Source organism: Berghia stephanieae, chromosome 10 (assembly GCF_034508935.2).
Source record: "Berghia stephanieae isolate SIO BIC M18660-M18661 chromosome 10, UCSD_Bste_1.3, whole genome shotgun sequence".
NCBI lineage: Eukaryota > Metazoa > Mollusca > Gastropoda > Nudibranchia > Aeolidiidae > Berghia > Berghia stephanieae.
This window is the reverse complement of record NC_088369.1, coordinates 28,694,828-28,713,329: the sequence shown is the minus strand read 5'-3', so window position 1 is coordinate 28,713,329 and position 18,502 is coordinate 28,694,828. Positions and strand designations below refer to the sequence as shown.

Genomic DNA, 18,502 nt, shown 5'->3' with positions numbered 1-18,502 from the left:
TGTTTTTTACTATCCAATTTTCTTCCTTTTTACTGGCGCTGATATGAGATAGATGTGTCACAAGCGCTGTAAAACCCTTTAAAACAAACAAAAACAGGTAATTTGGACGCTGCGATTTGATAAAATTCCTCCTCCTCCTTCCACAAAAACACTACTACTAGTACTACTGCTACTACTACTATTATTATTACTACTACTACTACTTCTATCACCACATATCACATTTTCCAAGATTTTGTGTTTACTTGCTTACTTTCATTTATACCTTGGTTTTTATTAATGCATATCAGCCAAGATTCGTCAAAAAAAGCTGCGTTCTCATTGGTTCAAGAATCGTTTTTATAAACTTTGAGTACTCATACTCGGTATTTTTAGTATCAGATATCTACAAAAACTGCCGAAAATCGCCAAAATGATGTCATTATTCAGAGGCTTTATCAAAAAGGGCGTCGTTATTTGGAGTTTTTTTTACTGATCTTAAATAGAAAAAAAATCGGGACCATGGTTCAATGTCGTTATCAGGAGGTTGTCGCTATTCAGAGGTGTCGTAATCGGGAGGTTCCACTGTATTTACTTTATCAATTTGTTTCAAGGGTGTGTGTGTGTGTGTAATTGCTGTATCACAACATTCATTTACCGCTGTAGCCAACCACAGCGTGTGGCACTGAACTAATTGATTGCAAAGTGATAAGAATAAGCAGAGGAGTGTCTTTCCTGCAAAACGGCGATGGAGTGTGTGTCTGCGTGTATTATACTGCAGAGACACACATGTAGTGGAGAAAGATACACACAATACACAAATACTGTGCAACCCCTGGATAATGACATCGCCCAGGACCAGAAAGTTATGTTGTTATCCAGAGGTGTCGTTAATCCAAGGTTTTCAAGATGGGGGCAAAAGAAGGCGTGGTGAGACCCGTGATTACATGACAGTGCAATGCCCAGACCAGTGCCTGAGAAAAATCACGTTTACAAAGGGTACCTATACCAGTTATGCTTTCACTCTCCAATGTGTATTGACATTGTTTTGACCGTAATCAGTGCCAGAACCCATTTGGCGAAACTAAAAATAAATAATAAAAATCAAGTGCCAATATGATAATACCGCAGAAAAGCACAGATGCTCACATCTAGTTTTGATTTTAATTAAAATCAAATCCATGCAATACTGCTGATGAGTTTTGAATACTGAAATGTTTATTTAATCGCATCAAAATTCACAAGCACTTAAAAATTATATCTACATCTTGCCATATTAATTAATAGCAAAAAATAACTAGGTATTAACCACAATAAGATCAAATATAGACTGATATTTTGAGAAACAATTGATTTTTCAAAAGAAAATAATAAAGTGAAAGAAGCTGTTATTGTTTTCAGAGCTATTACAACATAACGTCAGTTCACTTAACTTTATACAAAATTATCATTATTATTATTATCATTTCTATTAATATATCACGTAAGAATGCATTTCAAAGGTAGTTAATTCTTTATTACAAGTAATAGACCAGAATTAAATATTGCAATAGTATAAATAGAGCAAAAATATATGAACACAACATGGTATGCAAATCTCTTGATGAAAACATGGAACTCTGACTGTTAATCATTGGGAAACTGGAATATACAATTTACTTTTAAGGCATAAGGACTGGGTGGGGATCCTGACCTCCCATAGCGGGCAGGCAGGTACATACTGTGTCTTCTATCCCCTTAAATTTTATCCAACAAGCTTTCTGTCTTTGTCTTGGAATGAGATGGTTTTTTTCATGGCCCTCGTCGGAGTCCTGGCTGAGAGGGAAACAGTCAAATGCATAGTTATTGTTTTGGAAGATGATATTTTTTTCCTTGTAAATCATCTCTCTGTTATGTATTATTATATTTGTAATTTTTAATGTATAATGTAAGCATTTGAGTGTATTCCTCTGTGTTGGATTTTGTGCTTGTGTCCGGATGAGACTTATAGGTGATCTCAAACTGAGTACATTGGTGGTATGCTCTTGGAATCTACATCTGATCCCTATTTCTTCCCATTCCCCTTTGTCTTACTTTTTCTCAGGTGCTAATTGTAATTCTAGTTCTAGAACTTTTTACTATCCCATTTTCTTCCTTTTTACTGGCGCTGATATAACCTAAATGTGTTGCAAGCGCCGTAAAACCCTTGAAAACAAACAAACAAACAAGGCATAAGGAACGTTGCAGTGATAATAGACAACAATGGTACTCATCAATTAGCAACAACCCTTGATTTTAACATGATTATCGGTCACTATTCTCATATCAAAACAGATCGGTATTTATTCAATGACTTTATCCCTTGAATTTTCTGTTCAACCAGCTTTGTTCCCCCCCCCCCCCCCCCCCCCCCCCCATTTACTGCATGAGACGAAATTTTTAAAAATCAAATGATAATTTCATCAGTTAGAATCTTTGGTCCACAAAAGAGAGATGGGTGCTTTTTGTGCTTGGTCAATCATGCTCAGAGCCATATTGTAGATATTGTTGTGTATTGCTTCAATGGAGTCATTTCCATCCACAACCTGAAACAAATATTGGAAAGGATAATTGGAGAGAATGAAATGAAAACCAATGTTTTTACTTATCATTAAGGGTTACACAACAATCCTTTAATAATACATCCACCCCCTCCCTCCCTTTTCCACTGTTATGTTTACCTTAGATCTGTCAATCCTCAGCCAATTTGTCTAATTTAAAAAAAGGCAAAATAAACCCACGAAGGTAGATGGATGAATGAATGCATTGTGAAAATAATCAGGAATGTTCCTCATAATATGTTTTAATACAAAGGTTGGGCAGTAGGCAGAGGGTGGCACTGATAAAGAAATAGAAAGAGTTCAGAAGAAATTCTGTTTTGCCCATATTTAACTGACAGGAAACTATTCAGACTCGACACAATTTGGGCAGTGGGCAGAGGGTGGCACTGATAAAGAAATAGAAAGAGTTCAAAAGAAATTCTGTTTTGCCCATATTTAACTGACAAATCTCATACCCCAACTTTGGAATTGTTGCCTGTCTCAAACAATCAGAATAAGTAATTTTTAAATTATTGATTTTTGTCGTGATTTTATTTGGACATCATGATATGTTATTAGAAAAGCTTTTCATTTTTACGTTATTTTGATGACTTTTGTTATGTTTGAAGAGTTTTAACTCTTTTCTTTTTATTTTCTAGCTGGACTTCCCATTGATCAATGATTTTGTATTTCTCGTCAAATAAAGCGGGTTTAGACTACCTGTTAGTTGCTAAAATGGTAATTTTGATCTGCATTTATTTCATGTAATCATTAATAATAAAAATACTTTTTTAAAAAACAAATAAAAACCATACTGCCTCGGGAGACTATTCAGACTGTTTCTGAATGAATAATCTGTTGATTGCACATGCGCATTTGAGTCCGAATAGCCACAGGAAACTATTCAGACTCGAGTCCGATTTGCAGCAGTCAATTCAAACAAAAATAGATATGCAAAATTTTAGATTTGCCTGATATTAAATACCCCTTCCTATTGCAAAAAAAAAAAAAAGGGAAAAATGGTGTTTTATCATGGAAAACGATAAATAAATGCTTAAATTTGGTATTGAAAAGAACTACTGTTTTGCTTTTATTTTTGTTTTATAGTTGTTATAATGCAACAATGTAAGAGGAAAAACATGAGACGTCTCTGGAGAACGTGGTAATTTATGATCAAGTTTCATTATTTTCATGCACTTTCTTAGAAACAACAACAATGTTCTTTACACCTATTTGAGTAGCATCAAAGTCCATGAACATTCTCAAGGATTTATGGATTCATCCCCTTCTAAAACCTTCCAAACCCAATCTGAATAATCTAAGCTTCGCCGAAGTATATCAGTTTCGTAGAAATATTTGCTCAATCATGCCAATAAACATTAATATCTGAGTCAAATTCCATTTCAGGAAATGCTCTGTTCAGACAAATTGTAAACAAAGTAAATTTTTTTTAAATACTAAAACGTGATCATATTGACGTTTTTCAATCTAAATATAATTCACTCAGCAAGCTCAGCGTCCATTGAATCAAAGAACATAACTCCCAAAACTCGATGCCATCATACTTTATGTAATTCACCTTCCAAATGAGTTCAATGCTATGCTGGCATTTTTGTGAGGATGGCCTGGCATATCAAAAGATCACTTAATGCGAGGTTTGTGGGTTAAGGGTTAAAAATGTTTAGGTTAGAATAGGAATTATTGTATGAAATCATTTGCAGTGTACATTCAAAACTGATTGAGTAGCCCAAAGCCATCCCAACATGATAAAATGGACTGTACCAGACAAACTATTCCTGTTGAAAGTTATCAGGATATGCCAATACCCATGACAGCTTTCAGTCAAATTTACTTATTCTATCCAAGCCTCACAACTTTTATATTTCAAATTTAGGTAAACTGGTATTTATTGATAATTTACTTACCTTCCAATAAGAGGGATCCTTCAGATCCTGGAATAACTTTCCAACTTTGTTCTGAAATTCCACCTTTTCATATCTCTCCCCTCCAAAGTCTGATCTTTGACTGGCCACCTGATCATTGACAGTCATGTAGAAAACAGCGTCTGGTTTGAGCAAACCCGAATCTGGAGTTTTACACCAGTCCACATCAAGACCCTGACAATAAAGTTGAACATCAACTTATATTTATATTCATATTATTCCATATCCTTCCTCTACTCTAAACCTCTTCTCTATTTTTTATTCAAATTTCAAATTCAGGCCAACAGGCTAATCATCATTATTATTAGAAAATTAATATAACAAAACGTTTTCAGAGCTTTACACCAACAATTTCAAATAAAATTTTCCTGTATTATAAACAATTATCAGACATTTTGAAGAAATTTTTTAAAGTAAAATGTACACTTTTGGGGAAAATGAAGGACTCAAAGAGGATATAAATTAATATTGTCGTAAAGCGAACTAAAAAAAAACAAAAAAAAAACATCCATTATGAAATGATATTGAGTTCCACATGGGCATATTAACAAATCTGATATCTAAACACAAAAAATGAGCTTTGTTTAACAGTTGTAATGGAGAATATTTTGCGTTGGTTTGAGAGTAGGTACTTCCATTACAACAATGATTCTATAACAATTTGGGTTATCAGACCTGCAAATATTGGTACACTTTGATCTAGTACCATCACTAAAACTAGACCGGTTAATCTGAGTTGATGGAAATTTTTAAAAATCATTTGAAACATGAAAATCTAAGGGAGACATAAGCTATTATTCCCCAGCCACAAACTAATATGGTGCAGCACGATTTTTAAAAATCACCAAATATTTTTACAAGTGGAGTACACAACCTGTCCCCGCAGTTTTTCATGGCCGCAAAAAGCCGCAATTTTCGCCGTTTTTAGGCTAAATTGACGATTTTTTGTTTTAAAAAACAAACAAAAGCAATGAAAAATTGTGAAAAGTCGGCGACTTTCAATGCTAGCATCCAAAATTGGCACTAAATAACAGACAAACATTTCTAGGCCTAGCCTCCCACCTCTATGGCCTAGCCTAGGCTATTGGAGATCCCAAGCTTTGTTTTTTCATGATTTTTTTCCATGTTTTTAAAAATATAAAGCAATAATAATAATGCTCAAAATTGGAGAGTAAGTAGAGAATACAAATTTAATGTGCCCCCATGGGAAAATGGATTTTGTTTCTCTTTCACTTTCCTTGTGAATTGTTATTTTTTTCCTCTCCTTAATTAGTTTTTCAAATTTTGATTTTTTATGCGATTGTTCACTTTGATTTCCCAAATTTTAAGAAGCTAAATAGTTAATAAAATATTTTGATTATTTCCTTGTTTTTTAATTACTTACTTACTATGGCGATAATTATTATTATTATAATATTATTTCAAACTATTCAAAATGTAAATAAATTCATGTTGACAAGTTGTGATATCAATATTCTACAAAATGCCCAATTTGTGTCAATTTTTTTTTACCGTACATATTTTAATTGTTTGATTTTTGTAAAACAAGCGGCAAATTTTTGGTGCTTGAAATGGCAAAAAAACGCGGGGACAGCACAGCGTACATAACGATAACAGTTTAGTTGAGACGGTATCCCATTCCTGACACCTGCTGACCCGGTCACGGTGAGCGGTCAATCACCAAGAGGAATTTACCTAACGGGGATTGCCGTTTCGCTCAATTCAACCGTAAGACACCCATATTGAATGAGTTGAAATATCACTACTTGGTATAAAAGTTATATTTTCTACTTTTACTGTGTGTTTTTTATTTTTTCATAGTATTACTAGATTTCTCAATATAAGTTATCAATGAACGGTAACAAATTACATAAAAAATATAGTGGGTGCAACACTTCAAAAATTAGAGAAAAAAAACGTTGCTATTTTTTTTGTTTGTTTGTTGCTTTAGGTCTCTTCCAACACAATTGAGGCTATATGAGAGACCGCTGAAACAAAAAAACAAGCAATCTAACAAAAATAGTACAAATGTAAATCAAAATCATAACCTAAAGATATCATAAGCTAAATTATAAATAACAAAGAACAAACAGGCAGAAGAATATCCCCTGTCAAAAATACAATCACAAACCAAAGAAGCAGGATAGGCTAGTAAAGAGAAGAAGAAACGACATCACTATCGGAACGTACACGTTGCTATGGATTTGCCTGAATTTTATGTATTATAAAGACAAGATGTAAATACTTCTACTCATAAAAAACGTATGCCTGAATTTTATGTATTATAAAGACAAGATGTAAATACTTCTACTTCTACAAAAAACGTATAAGTCCTCAGCAAAAATATATCCGCTACAAGCATTCAAACACGTCAGTGTAGTTTGGGGCTGGTCTTTAACTGCATTGCGTTGATGACAAATCGCATTTTATCCATATCATTGATAATGCCGGATGCTCTTTTTTCCAATTTTGCTGATGTTTGGTGACAGCTCTCTGTGCTTTGTTCTCCAAGAAGTCCAAACTTATATTGAGTGATGTGTGGTATGCAGTGGTATACAAGGTGTTGTTTTGGGATTATTTTGTTTGGAAAATATTTTCTGTATGTATCCATGTAATGTTTTATTGCACTTTGAATATATTGGATTGTGTCTGCTTTGATCGGTTTTGTGTGTGAAATAAAGTTGTGCACATGACTATAGGCCTTGTTTATATTGTCGAAAATTAATCCAACACTGCATGCGTCGTCAATGATGAGTGGGTCGTGGGTGCAATTCTTTGTTTGTTGGATAATTGTAAGTGTGAGTTGCGTGTAGACTTTTTCTTGTAAATATTTGTGGCAGTGGTTGCCAATGAATGACCTGCTGTGGTAAGCCTGTGGTGTAATGCGGTGCTGGTTAAGTATTCTGTCCAATTCAGAGGCAATAGGACCATCCCTGAGGGTGAGTGGCTCGTGCATGAGATTTGAAAGTCTCTTTGTTGTTATATTCTATTCTGTCGCTATTTGTCTCTGCAAAAACAAGGCAGCACTGGAATTCTATTTTTTCTTGTATCTCTAGATATTCCTTCCAAGAACTACTAGTTTCCCTAAACTTGTAAGATATGTGTCTGGCTGTGTAGCAATGCGTCTATCAAGAGAGTGGGCGGCGTCTTCTAACAGTTTGTGGTGCTTGAGAATTGTCCCTAATACATGGTGTCCAGCAGATTATCAGACTTAAAAATCCTACCTAGCAATTTAAAAGCCAAAGCACGGCCCCTGAATACAGATAACAGAACATCATCATTTGAACAACGAACTCTTGATATATTACACAGGGATTACAACTCTTTCATATAACAACACAAAGGTGACAAGAAGCAAGCAGCTCAACATCACAACTCTATTCACACACCTCAGTTTTAGAACAAAATCTGCTCCTAGTATTCTAGCATTTAAGAAGCATCATAAGGCATTTTATGAGTGATGTATACTTTTTTCTATATATACATATTTGTGATGCCTGTTTTGTATGTGTGTATGTGTGTGCGTATGAGTTAATTGTAAAGTGCTGCAGCGCATTTTTGGGTGGATACTTAGGCGCTATAGAAATTTATTATTATTATTATTATTTTGTTTTTATTATTATTATTATTATTATTATTATGTATTAAACTGAGGGTCCTTTGCAAGGTGTTGATATTATGAAAATACAGGAGCCAAGCATATCTTGCCTACTTGAGTTTTGTGCAACTGTTTGCCAACATTGTCAAATTCTGTGCTTAGTAGTTAATATATTGCCTACATTTTTTATGTCTGTTCTAAAACTGAGAGTTCCACTGGCATGGAGCTGTACAGTTAAAAGCCATTTGGTGAAAACTATTAAATCAGTATATTTCTTTCACTAAAAGAGATTCTGATGATCTTTGGACACGACTAGATGCATAGACTTCAATGAGGTTTTGTAAGTAAGAAGGACCCACATTAGTAAAATATTTATAGGCTTATAACAAATGATAACAATAATGTTCTTGCATGGTCAAGAGTTAATGCTAACATTTGCACATCAAGCCAGTTGACATTTCCTAACACATAATGTAGTAAAAACTTCCTTGACTTTAATTCACGTTGTAAAGCAAAGGTAAGTACAGATCTTCTGAAATGAAGGGAAAGTACATTGATGAATTCTAATAATATTTCAAATCATGGTGCAAAGATTTCTCTATTAAACATCATACTGCCATAGAAACTTTAAAAAAGAAAAACTGCAAAAGTTGAATAAAATTTAACTTGAACCTTTGAATTTAGGTACAATTCTATATTCAATGAAAGAAAGTTAGTGTGTGTTTGAGAGAAAGATAGATAGAAAGAGAGAGAGAGAGAGAGAGAGAGAGAGAGAGAGAGAGAGAGAGAGAAGGGGAAGAGGGGGGGGGGAAGGGGTTAGAAAGCTAAATAACAATTTGCTTACTTTGGCTGCTGTGAATGCGACTCCAGAATATGCGTAACGATCGACAATAAGTGTTGTGCCTTTCTCCAATGATTTCTTCATTTCCTGACTAAAGGGAATAAAGAGAAAAAGACATATATGTTCTATCAATCCACCAAATAATCATAGTAAGAACTATTTGTTATTGCTAATAACCTATTCACTGCCAACAAATTTAATAAAAGGATGAATTTTATCATTGTAAATTTGCTTGCAGTTTATCTTTTTCTTTGGCATTCTTCATCATAATTTTCTACTATTTTTTTTTACAAACCAACATCAGTGCCTGCCTATCCTGCACGACTTACTTTGTATTTTATTGATTTATGGTAGGACACACAGGGCTGTAATCATGTTCGTTCAAGAAATCATGGTATTCTACGTCATCTCCCTCAATTGTCCCTTTCCCCCTTATCCTTCCTACCCATACCTGCACACTTTTCAAATATTTTGCATGCTAACGGGAACATGTATCATTTAGAAATCCCAGTATTATGTACCGGATGAACATTTAACATCCACCACATTGATCTATAGATTTTTAAAAATAAATAAATAAAATTAATGATGAAAGTCACTCCCAAACATCGATTATATGATGGCCATTTTAAATGAAAAATAGAAAAACCTTACAAGACTTCCCATCTGTTTGCTGAGAAAAGAAGATGAACAGTGTGATCATCTAAGTCTTGTGTCTGTCGTAAATAATTATCAATCATCTTCCCAATAGTTGTGGTGCGGTCTGAAAACAGAAAAAAAGTGATCAGTGAAAAGGAGAAAATAAAGTGAAATACAGTAGAATTACTTTAAACCGAAATTTTGGGGACCTTCTAAACCATTTCGGTTTAAAGCAAGTTCCCGTTTTGCGATGTTTTTCAAGGGTAGTAACTATTTAAGGAATTCGCTCATTTAATCGTATCATGGGTTTCCCCTTAAATGGAGTTGTTGAATAAATGCCGTCTTCGTAACCATTTTAAAAATAATTTTTTATTTTTTATTATATTTATTTATTTTTTTTTTTTTTGGATGTGTTTTAAAAATATTTTTGGGGGTTTTCGTATTCCATTCAAAATTGTTGAAAGAGTTGAGCTCGGGATGCCGTGTTTTGTTACATATCTCCGTCTTGATCAACTTTTTTCTTTCGTCGACTTCACATAGTATTCTGATTTTAAACTCCAACGTGTAAGCACATTGCTTTCTTTAAGACATCTTTTAGTAAAATGTAAAGCTAAAATAAGATCGAAAGTTCCTGTGCGATAATTGATAATGAATGGTGCGCAGCTACTCAGAGGTGACGTGAAATGGAAATGAAAAGGCGTGTCAATGCTAAGCTGTCTACTACACACACCCCTTTTGTTGAAAAGTCATTAGGTTCAAAGGCCTACATAGAACCTCCCCCTCAGCCCCTTTCACACACACACACACATTTAAACAAAGTGGAAATGAAATGGCATGTCAATGTATGCCACCCCCCCCCCCTTATTGTGTTGAAAATCCAGTCAATTCCAAAGCATCAACACGAGCGAGAACATCTCGCTTACATGATTCTACTCCCCCAACTCCCTCTCTTTCCTCATTTTTCGCCTGCCTGGCACCCGTTGTCTTCCTTTTCCAATCTGTGCGATTGTGGTGTTGGCTAAGCCCAAGTGCAGTGATTGAAGTGTTTAATATAGCCGGGCATTATTACGTGTGGCCACCTTCCCGAATTTTTGAAGAAAAATAGAGAGAGAGAGAGAGAGAGAGAGAGAAAAAGGGAAGGTGCTCTCAAGTTGTTTCGGTTTAAAGAAAGTCCTGACTTAGAAGTATTTCGGTTCATCGTAAGAATTAGTACAAAGATAATGAAGAAACTAGTACAATTTATTAAATTCTTTGCGGTTTAAGGTATTTTTCGGTTTAGCTTCTTTCGGTTTAAAGTAATTTTACTGTATAGAGCCCCCCAAAAAAATTGAAATAAAGAAGACAAAATTCTTCCTCTTCAAATATACCAACTGACTAAATTATATAAGCTATATTTGGATGAGTAAAGATGACTGTCCAAATTAGATGGGGATCAAAAGTTTTAAACTGTCTAATTTGTATTATAGAGGACTATATTTAATGTGTTTTTTAAAGGGTAATTTTGATTTTTGATATATCAGCCTGATTTATACCAATGAAGTAAATATTGTCAGTGTGTGCCTTTTCCCTTGGTAGATAAATACACACATTAAATACATACAGAACTGTCAATGTCAGTAAATCATCAGTGGTCGAAATCACTGGACGCATTAAAAAAGTTGAATTTAATATTTTTACATTAGGTGCATGAAATTAGTTTGAGGAAGGAATGGAATGATAAAAAAGAATAATAAGGATAAAATTCTGGTCATTCGAACCAGTTCAATTAAACCATACTCGAGTGTATAAACCAAAGGATTTAGAGAACTTAGCATAATGAGAAGAAAAAAAATAAAGAAAGTATAATTGTCGTACAGTGGAGTCCCTAAAGACAAACTCCTCAGGACCAGTAAAAAGGTTAGTCTTAAGAATGATTTATCTTATCCATTGTCAAGTAAAACGATTCTTCAAGTTAAAATGAGTGATGGGTATAAGTCCAAGGAGTGCATAACACTTTATCAATGATGTTTGCATAGTCTTGTCATTTAGCACTCTTCACATTTTGTTGTTTTTTTGTGGAGGTGGGACAGAAGGATGGGGGTTGGCCCAATGAGGGAGGGAAAGAGATCCGCTATGGCAGAGAACATTTACCTTAACAGGATCGATTCGTGCCAGACTTTGAATAATTGGCTTATAAAAGAGGTAAAACTCAGGACTTGACGAAAAGTTTATTTTAAGGAAGTTTATTATATCTGGACTCCACTGTATAACTCAATATTTGTAAGTTCAGATAAAAACAGAAATAAAAATTTGCATCTAAAACTCACCAGGAAATTTTAAAAGTTGAACATCTTTGCCATCTTTGGTAAGACGTTCAAATAATTTTGCACACTGTGTAGATTTCCCACTTTTATCACAGCCTTCAAACACAATAAAAGCACCTCTTAACTTATTCATCTTCAATTATATTTTTTTCTTGTCTTGTCCTAAGATCCTGTGAAACACAAGTCAAAAAAAAATTGTCATTGTATTTTTTTGTTGTTGTAATAAACATTAGAAATCTTGGTCTCTTTCTTTTTCAACATTCAATTCTGTCAATGTTCCTGAAACTCCAAGCAATTTTAGTACTATCAGAATTTTTAAAGATTTTGTAACAACAGCAGAGTCAGCTAGATCTACAAAGACCTAATGTGAATAAAAAATATTTTTAAATTAAAAAAAATAAAAATAGGATTATGATCTATTGACCAAATAATTGAGCTATCCACTTCAAAAAGTCAAAACAGATTCAACCAATTAAAATGATTAATAATAACCTTGTCTTCAAAAACTAACTACAAAACACCATTTATTCAAGGATTGCATTGGCTGCTGGTAAAATGATGGATTGATTTTAAATAATTGTGCTGTTTTACTGTTTTTAGTTGTTTATTCTTCTTCCTCAAATAAATTGACCAACTCATTCAGACTGAGTATTACTGCCTATGTGCACTTCCAAAATGAATGACTCGGCACTTGCATATTTCACAACTTAATGCAAATCAATATTATCAACCTAATTTAAGATCAGCAGCAGCCAAGTTTCCAATCATAAATTTATATTTTGTCACAAAGCCTTCTTCAATACTACACCTCCACTATGGAATGCTCTCAATAGTTTTAACAAAGTCCTGTGAAACATTGTCATCATTTATGAAACGTCTGAGTAGCCTACTGAGTTGTGACACAGGGCTTATCTAAAATCTTACTGAGTTGTAGATAGTATCATCTCATATCAGTGTGCTTTATTTAGTTTGCTTGTTGTTATAGAAAGTGTAGCAGAGCACATTTACTACAATCAATTTACATGGGCAGTGGGATTATGGTTGATCAATTGCTCTATACAGACAATATGTAATTTTGCTGCCCTACCGGACCAATCACAGCTAATGGCTCAAAAGATTTAACTCACTCTATGTTAATTTCCACAATACAGTAAAAAAACCCAAAAAAAGTCCTTCAGAGCCATTGGGCCCATGGATGCGGAGTTTATCCCGGTCTCTATAGCATCAAATGGACAATAGCCATTGCATGCAATCCTTTGGATAGAAAGCTATTCTATAGCAAAGTACTTTCTGACAAATCTAAAAGACTCAGCTACCCATTCACTGCTGGGTGGACAGGGAGTCAGAAAAAATCTCAACTGCACCCGGGATCGATCTTGGTCCCTTTGCATGTGAAGTGAGTGCTCTACCAACTGAGCTATCGGGACCCCCACAATACATTGAGTAGTATAAGAGTTAAAATAGATGAGTAGTAGTAACAGCCTTTATTTCTCCAAAAATATTGTGATTTCTCAAGTTATTTAACTAAACCAGCCACTGATGCCACTATCATATAAAGACTTACCTCTCTACAACCCAAGTATTCCTTGAACTAACCATTATAGGAAAAACAAAATCCCTAGGACCATTACTACGACCTATGACTAACCCTAAAAGGAAAAAACCCTCGGACATTGAGCTAACCTTAATAGAAAAAAATCCTAGAACCGTCCTACAATACCTTTCAATACTTCAACGACAAAATGGCAGTGGAGAACCAAAACAATGGTCATATTAGGAAATTTTAAACTTGTACCAATCAATCAAGGTTTGTTCCATATGCTACTAAAAATTGACAAATTGAATAAATAAACGTCTCACAAAGAATTCATGGTTAAAATATAAACTGAAGCTACCTCAAGGAAATTGTGAAAGGTCTCCCTTTATTTGGCAACGTTTTTAGAATTTCTTAAACATTTTTTAAAAATCTGCTATTTCTCTTGATCAACATAAAACTGTCATCTGCATTTTTTGCCAAATTGGGAACTAAAATTTGCCAAAAGAAACCCCAAAATTTGCCAAGAAATTTGCCAAAAAGACCAAAATTTGCCCAAAAATTTGCCGAGGAGAACTAAGCGTTTCAGTAAAAATTAACATGCGATACAGAAAAATATATATATAAAAGACAATTTATTACATTTAAGGAGGCTGCATTTATTAATTTAATGAAATGACTGTGAATAGCGTTGTTACAAAGATTTTAAAGGATCATTATCCATAGAGAGTAGCTTCCCTTGGTTTGGGCCCAGGCAAAGCTGCAACATTTCTCAAGTTTCGCTTTTTTTTCTCGTAATTTTGTTTTCGTTTCTTTTTTTTTCCCAAAATTTGCCACGCGATTTGCCAATTTTCCCAAAATTTGCCACGATTTGCCAATTTTGGGAAATTTGCCAAAATTTGCGGATCGCCCTGATATTTGCGGCCGCAAAAAAAGCAGATGACAGATAAAACATCTGCTAACAAAACATTGGTAAAATTACACAGCTCGGCAGGACTAAGTTTTTACGAAAGTACCTATTGTTCTGTTCAAGGTTGGTTTTTCTCTCTTATATCATGCAAAATGCAATGGTGAATGGGGAATTTTTTTTTGTTCAAAACTCTCATTTTGGTTAAAGATTAAAGATTCAGTTATCTGACAACGTAGTGTTTTTATGCACCTCCGTTGACGGTGTATCTTAACGGACCGTTTTTATACACCTCCGTCACGCATGTGCATCCCACCCAATTTCATCAGCGATAGTGTTTCTGTATTTGGACATGGAGAAAGTTATATTGTGACATCTGTAGGATGTTTTTGTTAATAAATTTATATTAAAATAATAATAATTAAAAAAATCGAAATATAAAACCAAAAAATAGAAGTTGCATTGAAGGTAAAATAATGTTTTAGAGAGATCTTATTAAATGTGATGAACAGTCAGGTGGCTCCGTAGCGCCGTGGACAAGCTGTCAGACTCTAACCTTGAAAGTACTGGGTTCGATTCCCATTGTAGACATATTTTTTTAAAAAGTTTACTTTATTGAGAAAGACATCATTTTTGTTTTTGTTTTTTTTCTTTCTTTCTTTTTTTTTTTTCAAAAACTTTTTATCATGTTTTTATAAAACTGATTTTAATTTTCTAAAAAATTTTATTTTTACTTCGTCAGAGCGTGACCTTCATTTTGGTGTACCTCAAGGATCCGTTTTAGGTCCAGTCCTTTTTGTACTTTACACTTCCCCTGTTGTGAGAATCTTAGAGCAACATTCTCTCGCTTACCATACGTACGCCGACGATACCCAGATATATAGCATGTGTTTGCAATCCGATATAGTTTCAAAGATAACTGTTTACGAACAATGCATCAACCATGTGATGAGATGGATGTCTGCAAATAGATTAAAATTAAATGGGGACAAGACTGAAGCCTTATTCATTGCTAGTTCCAATAATAAGATAGATCCAATAACACTGGCACTGACAATCAACGATAATGACAAAATACAACTCACAACATCAGCAAAAGATCTCGGCATCACCTTAGAGAGTGATCTGTCTATGAACAGACATATTAACAACGTGAGAACAAGTGCTATCTGCATTCTAAGAAATATCAGAACAATCAGACCATTTATTAATAGGGAAACTTGCAACAAATTGGTAACATCTTTGATATTCCCGAAAATGGACTACTGCAATGCACTGTTTGTTGGTCTCACAAAGGACAAAATAAACAAACTCAAATACAGAACATGGCAGCCCGCGTTGTACTGCAGAAAGACAGGAAAACTACAGCTCCCGAATTACTACAGCAGCTGCATTGGCTGCCAGTGGACCAGCGGATTAAATATAAATCTTCAACTATCGTTTTCAAATGCCTGGAGGGCTCGTCACCAGCATATCTCTCAAACCTCGTTGAACGGTATAACCCACAGCGATCGCTTCGATCAACGAACGACCTCAAATTGAAAACATCCCGCTGTCGAGTGAAGGCTGGTGAACGCATCTTTCAGCATTCTGGTCCACGGTTGTGGAATTTACTACCACTAGAGATACGTTCTTCATCTTCACTAGAGGAATTCAAGCATTGATTGAAGACAATCTTATTCCGACAGGCTTTCTTTTGATTATGTGTATAATGAGCATTGTTCGTGTACTGTGTTAGGGCTTAATCTATGTTATGCGCCCAGAGCCCACCTGATGATAGGATGTTTGGCGCACTATAAATCTATACCATAACCATTATTATTATTATTTATTTGAGATCAGTATTTGTGTGTATGTTTCTTTTTACTTTTGATTTTTTAAAATTATTGTTATTCTTTAATTTATTATCATTGTATAAACGTACATCGGTAATCACTAAGCAGCGTGCTAAACTAGGCACTTTGATAACTCCAGTCCAGTGGCCGCCGCTAGGCTCACTGTAAGATGAAACTCGTTTTTTGGAACTTTATTTTTGACCCTTTACTGTGTGGTCACCATGGCGTTATTTGTGAACCTATGTGACTAATTTTGGTATCATTATAACTGGCACCAAACAAGCTTTCTAACGGTGTATTTCATTCTTAATTCCTGATTGTATTTCTCAGAAAGCTCATGTAATAAAAATTTATAATTTTTTGAATTATAAGAACTTTTTAAATTATGGATACATTTTAATTATACTTCATACATCGATAGACAATTAATTGAAGAATATCTCTGCCAAATTTCATCAAAATTGATACACTCGCTCATTATTTTATTTTTCCCGCCACCAACCCCACTTTTTAGGACAAAAACCTCATATTTTTTTTCCATTTTCATTTATCCTTAATTTTTTTCCATACTTTCCATACATGAAAATGATTTATATATGAAAATAAAGCTTATTTTCTGACCTTTAAAATGATATCTAACACTTGCCATTTATTTTTTAAATTGAAACAAAATTACTGAAAACAATAAGTGGGCCATTTGACTGCAAAACTCAAAATTTCCCGATCGCCGCGAGATGCTGGTTTTGATGAGGCAGCGGTGAGATCACAGATTCTCTCTGTAATATTGACAAAAAATTTCAGTAGAAAAATATAAATAACTCTGGAACCGTAGGTCGTAGAGAAACAAATAAGGTATCAAATTTTATGTTTTTTTCAAGTCCCATCCCTCTGACTGAGTCAAATCAATCAAGATATTTTGAGTTTGAAAATTTTATCAAAGTGCCTAGCTAAACTATAATCTAAAACTAGTAAAACCTCATGGACGTATGCAGCAACATTTTCATTAATTTACCATCACCGCCAACGGAGGTGCATAAAAACGGTGCGTTTTTGTACACCTCCAACGGAGGTGCATAAAAACGCCACCATCTGACAAACTGCTGGGAATAGATAGACGCTTAGTGTAGTGTAAGGATTATGGCATGACATGAAAACGTTACCAAGAGTTTGAGATAGCGAGGGGGAAGAGGAGAGAGAGAGAGAGAGAGAGAGAGAGAGAGAGAGAGAGAGAGAGAGAGAGAGAGAGAGAGAGAGAGAGAGGAGACACTTTCCTATTATGAGCATTTGTACGAGTTTGATGATCATTTCATTATCATCAGAGAAACTTTCATTGTATTGTATCATAGTCATAATTATATATAATCGTAAACTCTGTAGGGTCTAAATTTTCACTTAGTTTATGTTAGGTTAGATTTTTAGATAGAGAGAAAATTTTAAATATTTTTAATAAGTTACAACACATTAAATGACTAAATGTTATCATCATAGCAACTTTTAATTCTTATCAATGCCTTTACTTCTTTCTAGTTTGTGTCTTGATTTGAATTTGTCTTTCTTGAGTCGTAAGCTTTTAGATAAAAATTCTTTATTCTAATTATTAATTATTAATCTAATGCTGTCCTAATATTGGCGCAATTTTAGGTACTAAGAGAAAAGTAATCAAGCATTATTTCCCTTTGGAGTAGTAAACAAAGAATGATGCCATATTGATTTCTTCTTAGAAACCATCTTTGCCAAATTCATTTTGTCAATGTAGAAAATTAATAATATTAATATGGACATTGACACTCCTATGGCCCACATGTTCTTTAGTCCGTTCCAAGTCCCGTGCGCACGGAATATCGCTAATTCCTCCAAAGTTACGAAATGTGGTGCCAAGATTTTTTGCATGCCGGCTTATAATTTAAGTGACATTACGACCGATAGTGATAGACCAATCAGTTTTCTCACAATGTCAAATTCCTTTGATCCTATCATCGTTTGCCATAAAACATGACTCAAACTTTTAAAATGTTTACAGTAATGGTGAGCTAATTCTCTTTCTCCTGGGGAAAATATTCACACCAAATTAACAATTTATCTCTTCCCCGTTGGACAACGGAAATATAATAATATATTGGACGACACAAGCAGTCCGTTAGGTGTTTATACAAAAGACATTGATTACTTTTTAAAACAGGGGTGGGGGGGGGGGGGGGGGGGGGGGGTACTCCGAATGTTTACACCCGTCTTCGATAGGGCGAGGAGAAATGTCTTTCACAAAGACATAATCTCTGACTATCTGTTGAGCAAGACGACTTATAATGGTCGCGCAAGACACCAGACACCAGATTCCATGTAAGTTTTATGTAGTATAACCCTTTAA

At 34.4% G+C, this 18,502-nt stretch overlaps 1 protein-coding gene across 2 annotated transcripts; it reads right to left on the bottom strand.

Annotated features, from left to right (window-relative positions):
- Nucleotides 1-1,175: 1,175 nt before the first annotated feature.
- Nucleotides 1,176-17,782, bottom strand: LOC144980933 (uncharacterized). Of its 2 annotated transcripts, none has more exons than XM_078928900.1 (6): nucleotides 17,655-17,782; nucleotides 11,865-12,031; nucleotides 9,574-9,682; nucleotides 8,923-9,010; nucleotides 4,463-4,654; nucleotides 1,176-2,543 (listed from the first exon to the last, which is right to left on the bottom strand). In XM_078928900.1, exons 2-6 carry the CDS (start codon nucleotides 11,992-11,994, stop codon nucleotides 2,421-2,423), a joined length of 642 nt encoding a protein of 213 aa, XP_078785026.1. In that variant the 5' UTR covers nucleotides 11,995-12,031; nucleotides 17,655-17,782; the 3' UTR covers nucleotides 1,176-2,420. The 2 variants fall into 2 exon arrangements, with proteins under 2 accessions (XP_078785026.1, XP_078785027.1); XM_078928901.1 differs by lacking the exon at nucleotides 17,655-17,782 and adding an exon at nucleotides 13,426-14,710.
- Between the last annotated feature and the right edge of the window lie 720 nt (nucleotides 17,783-18,502).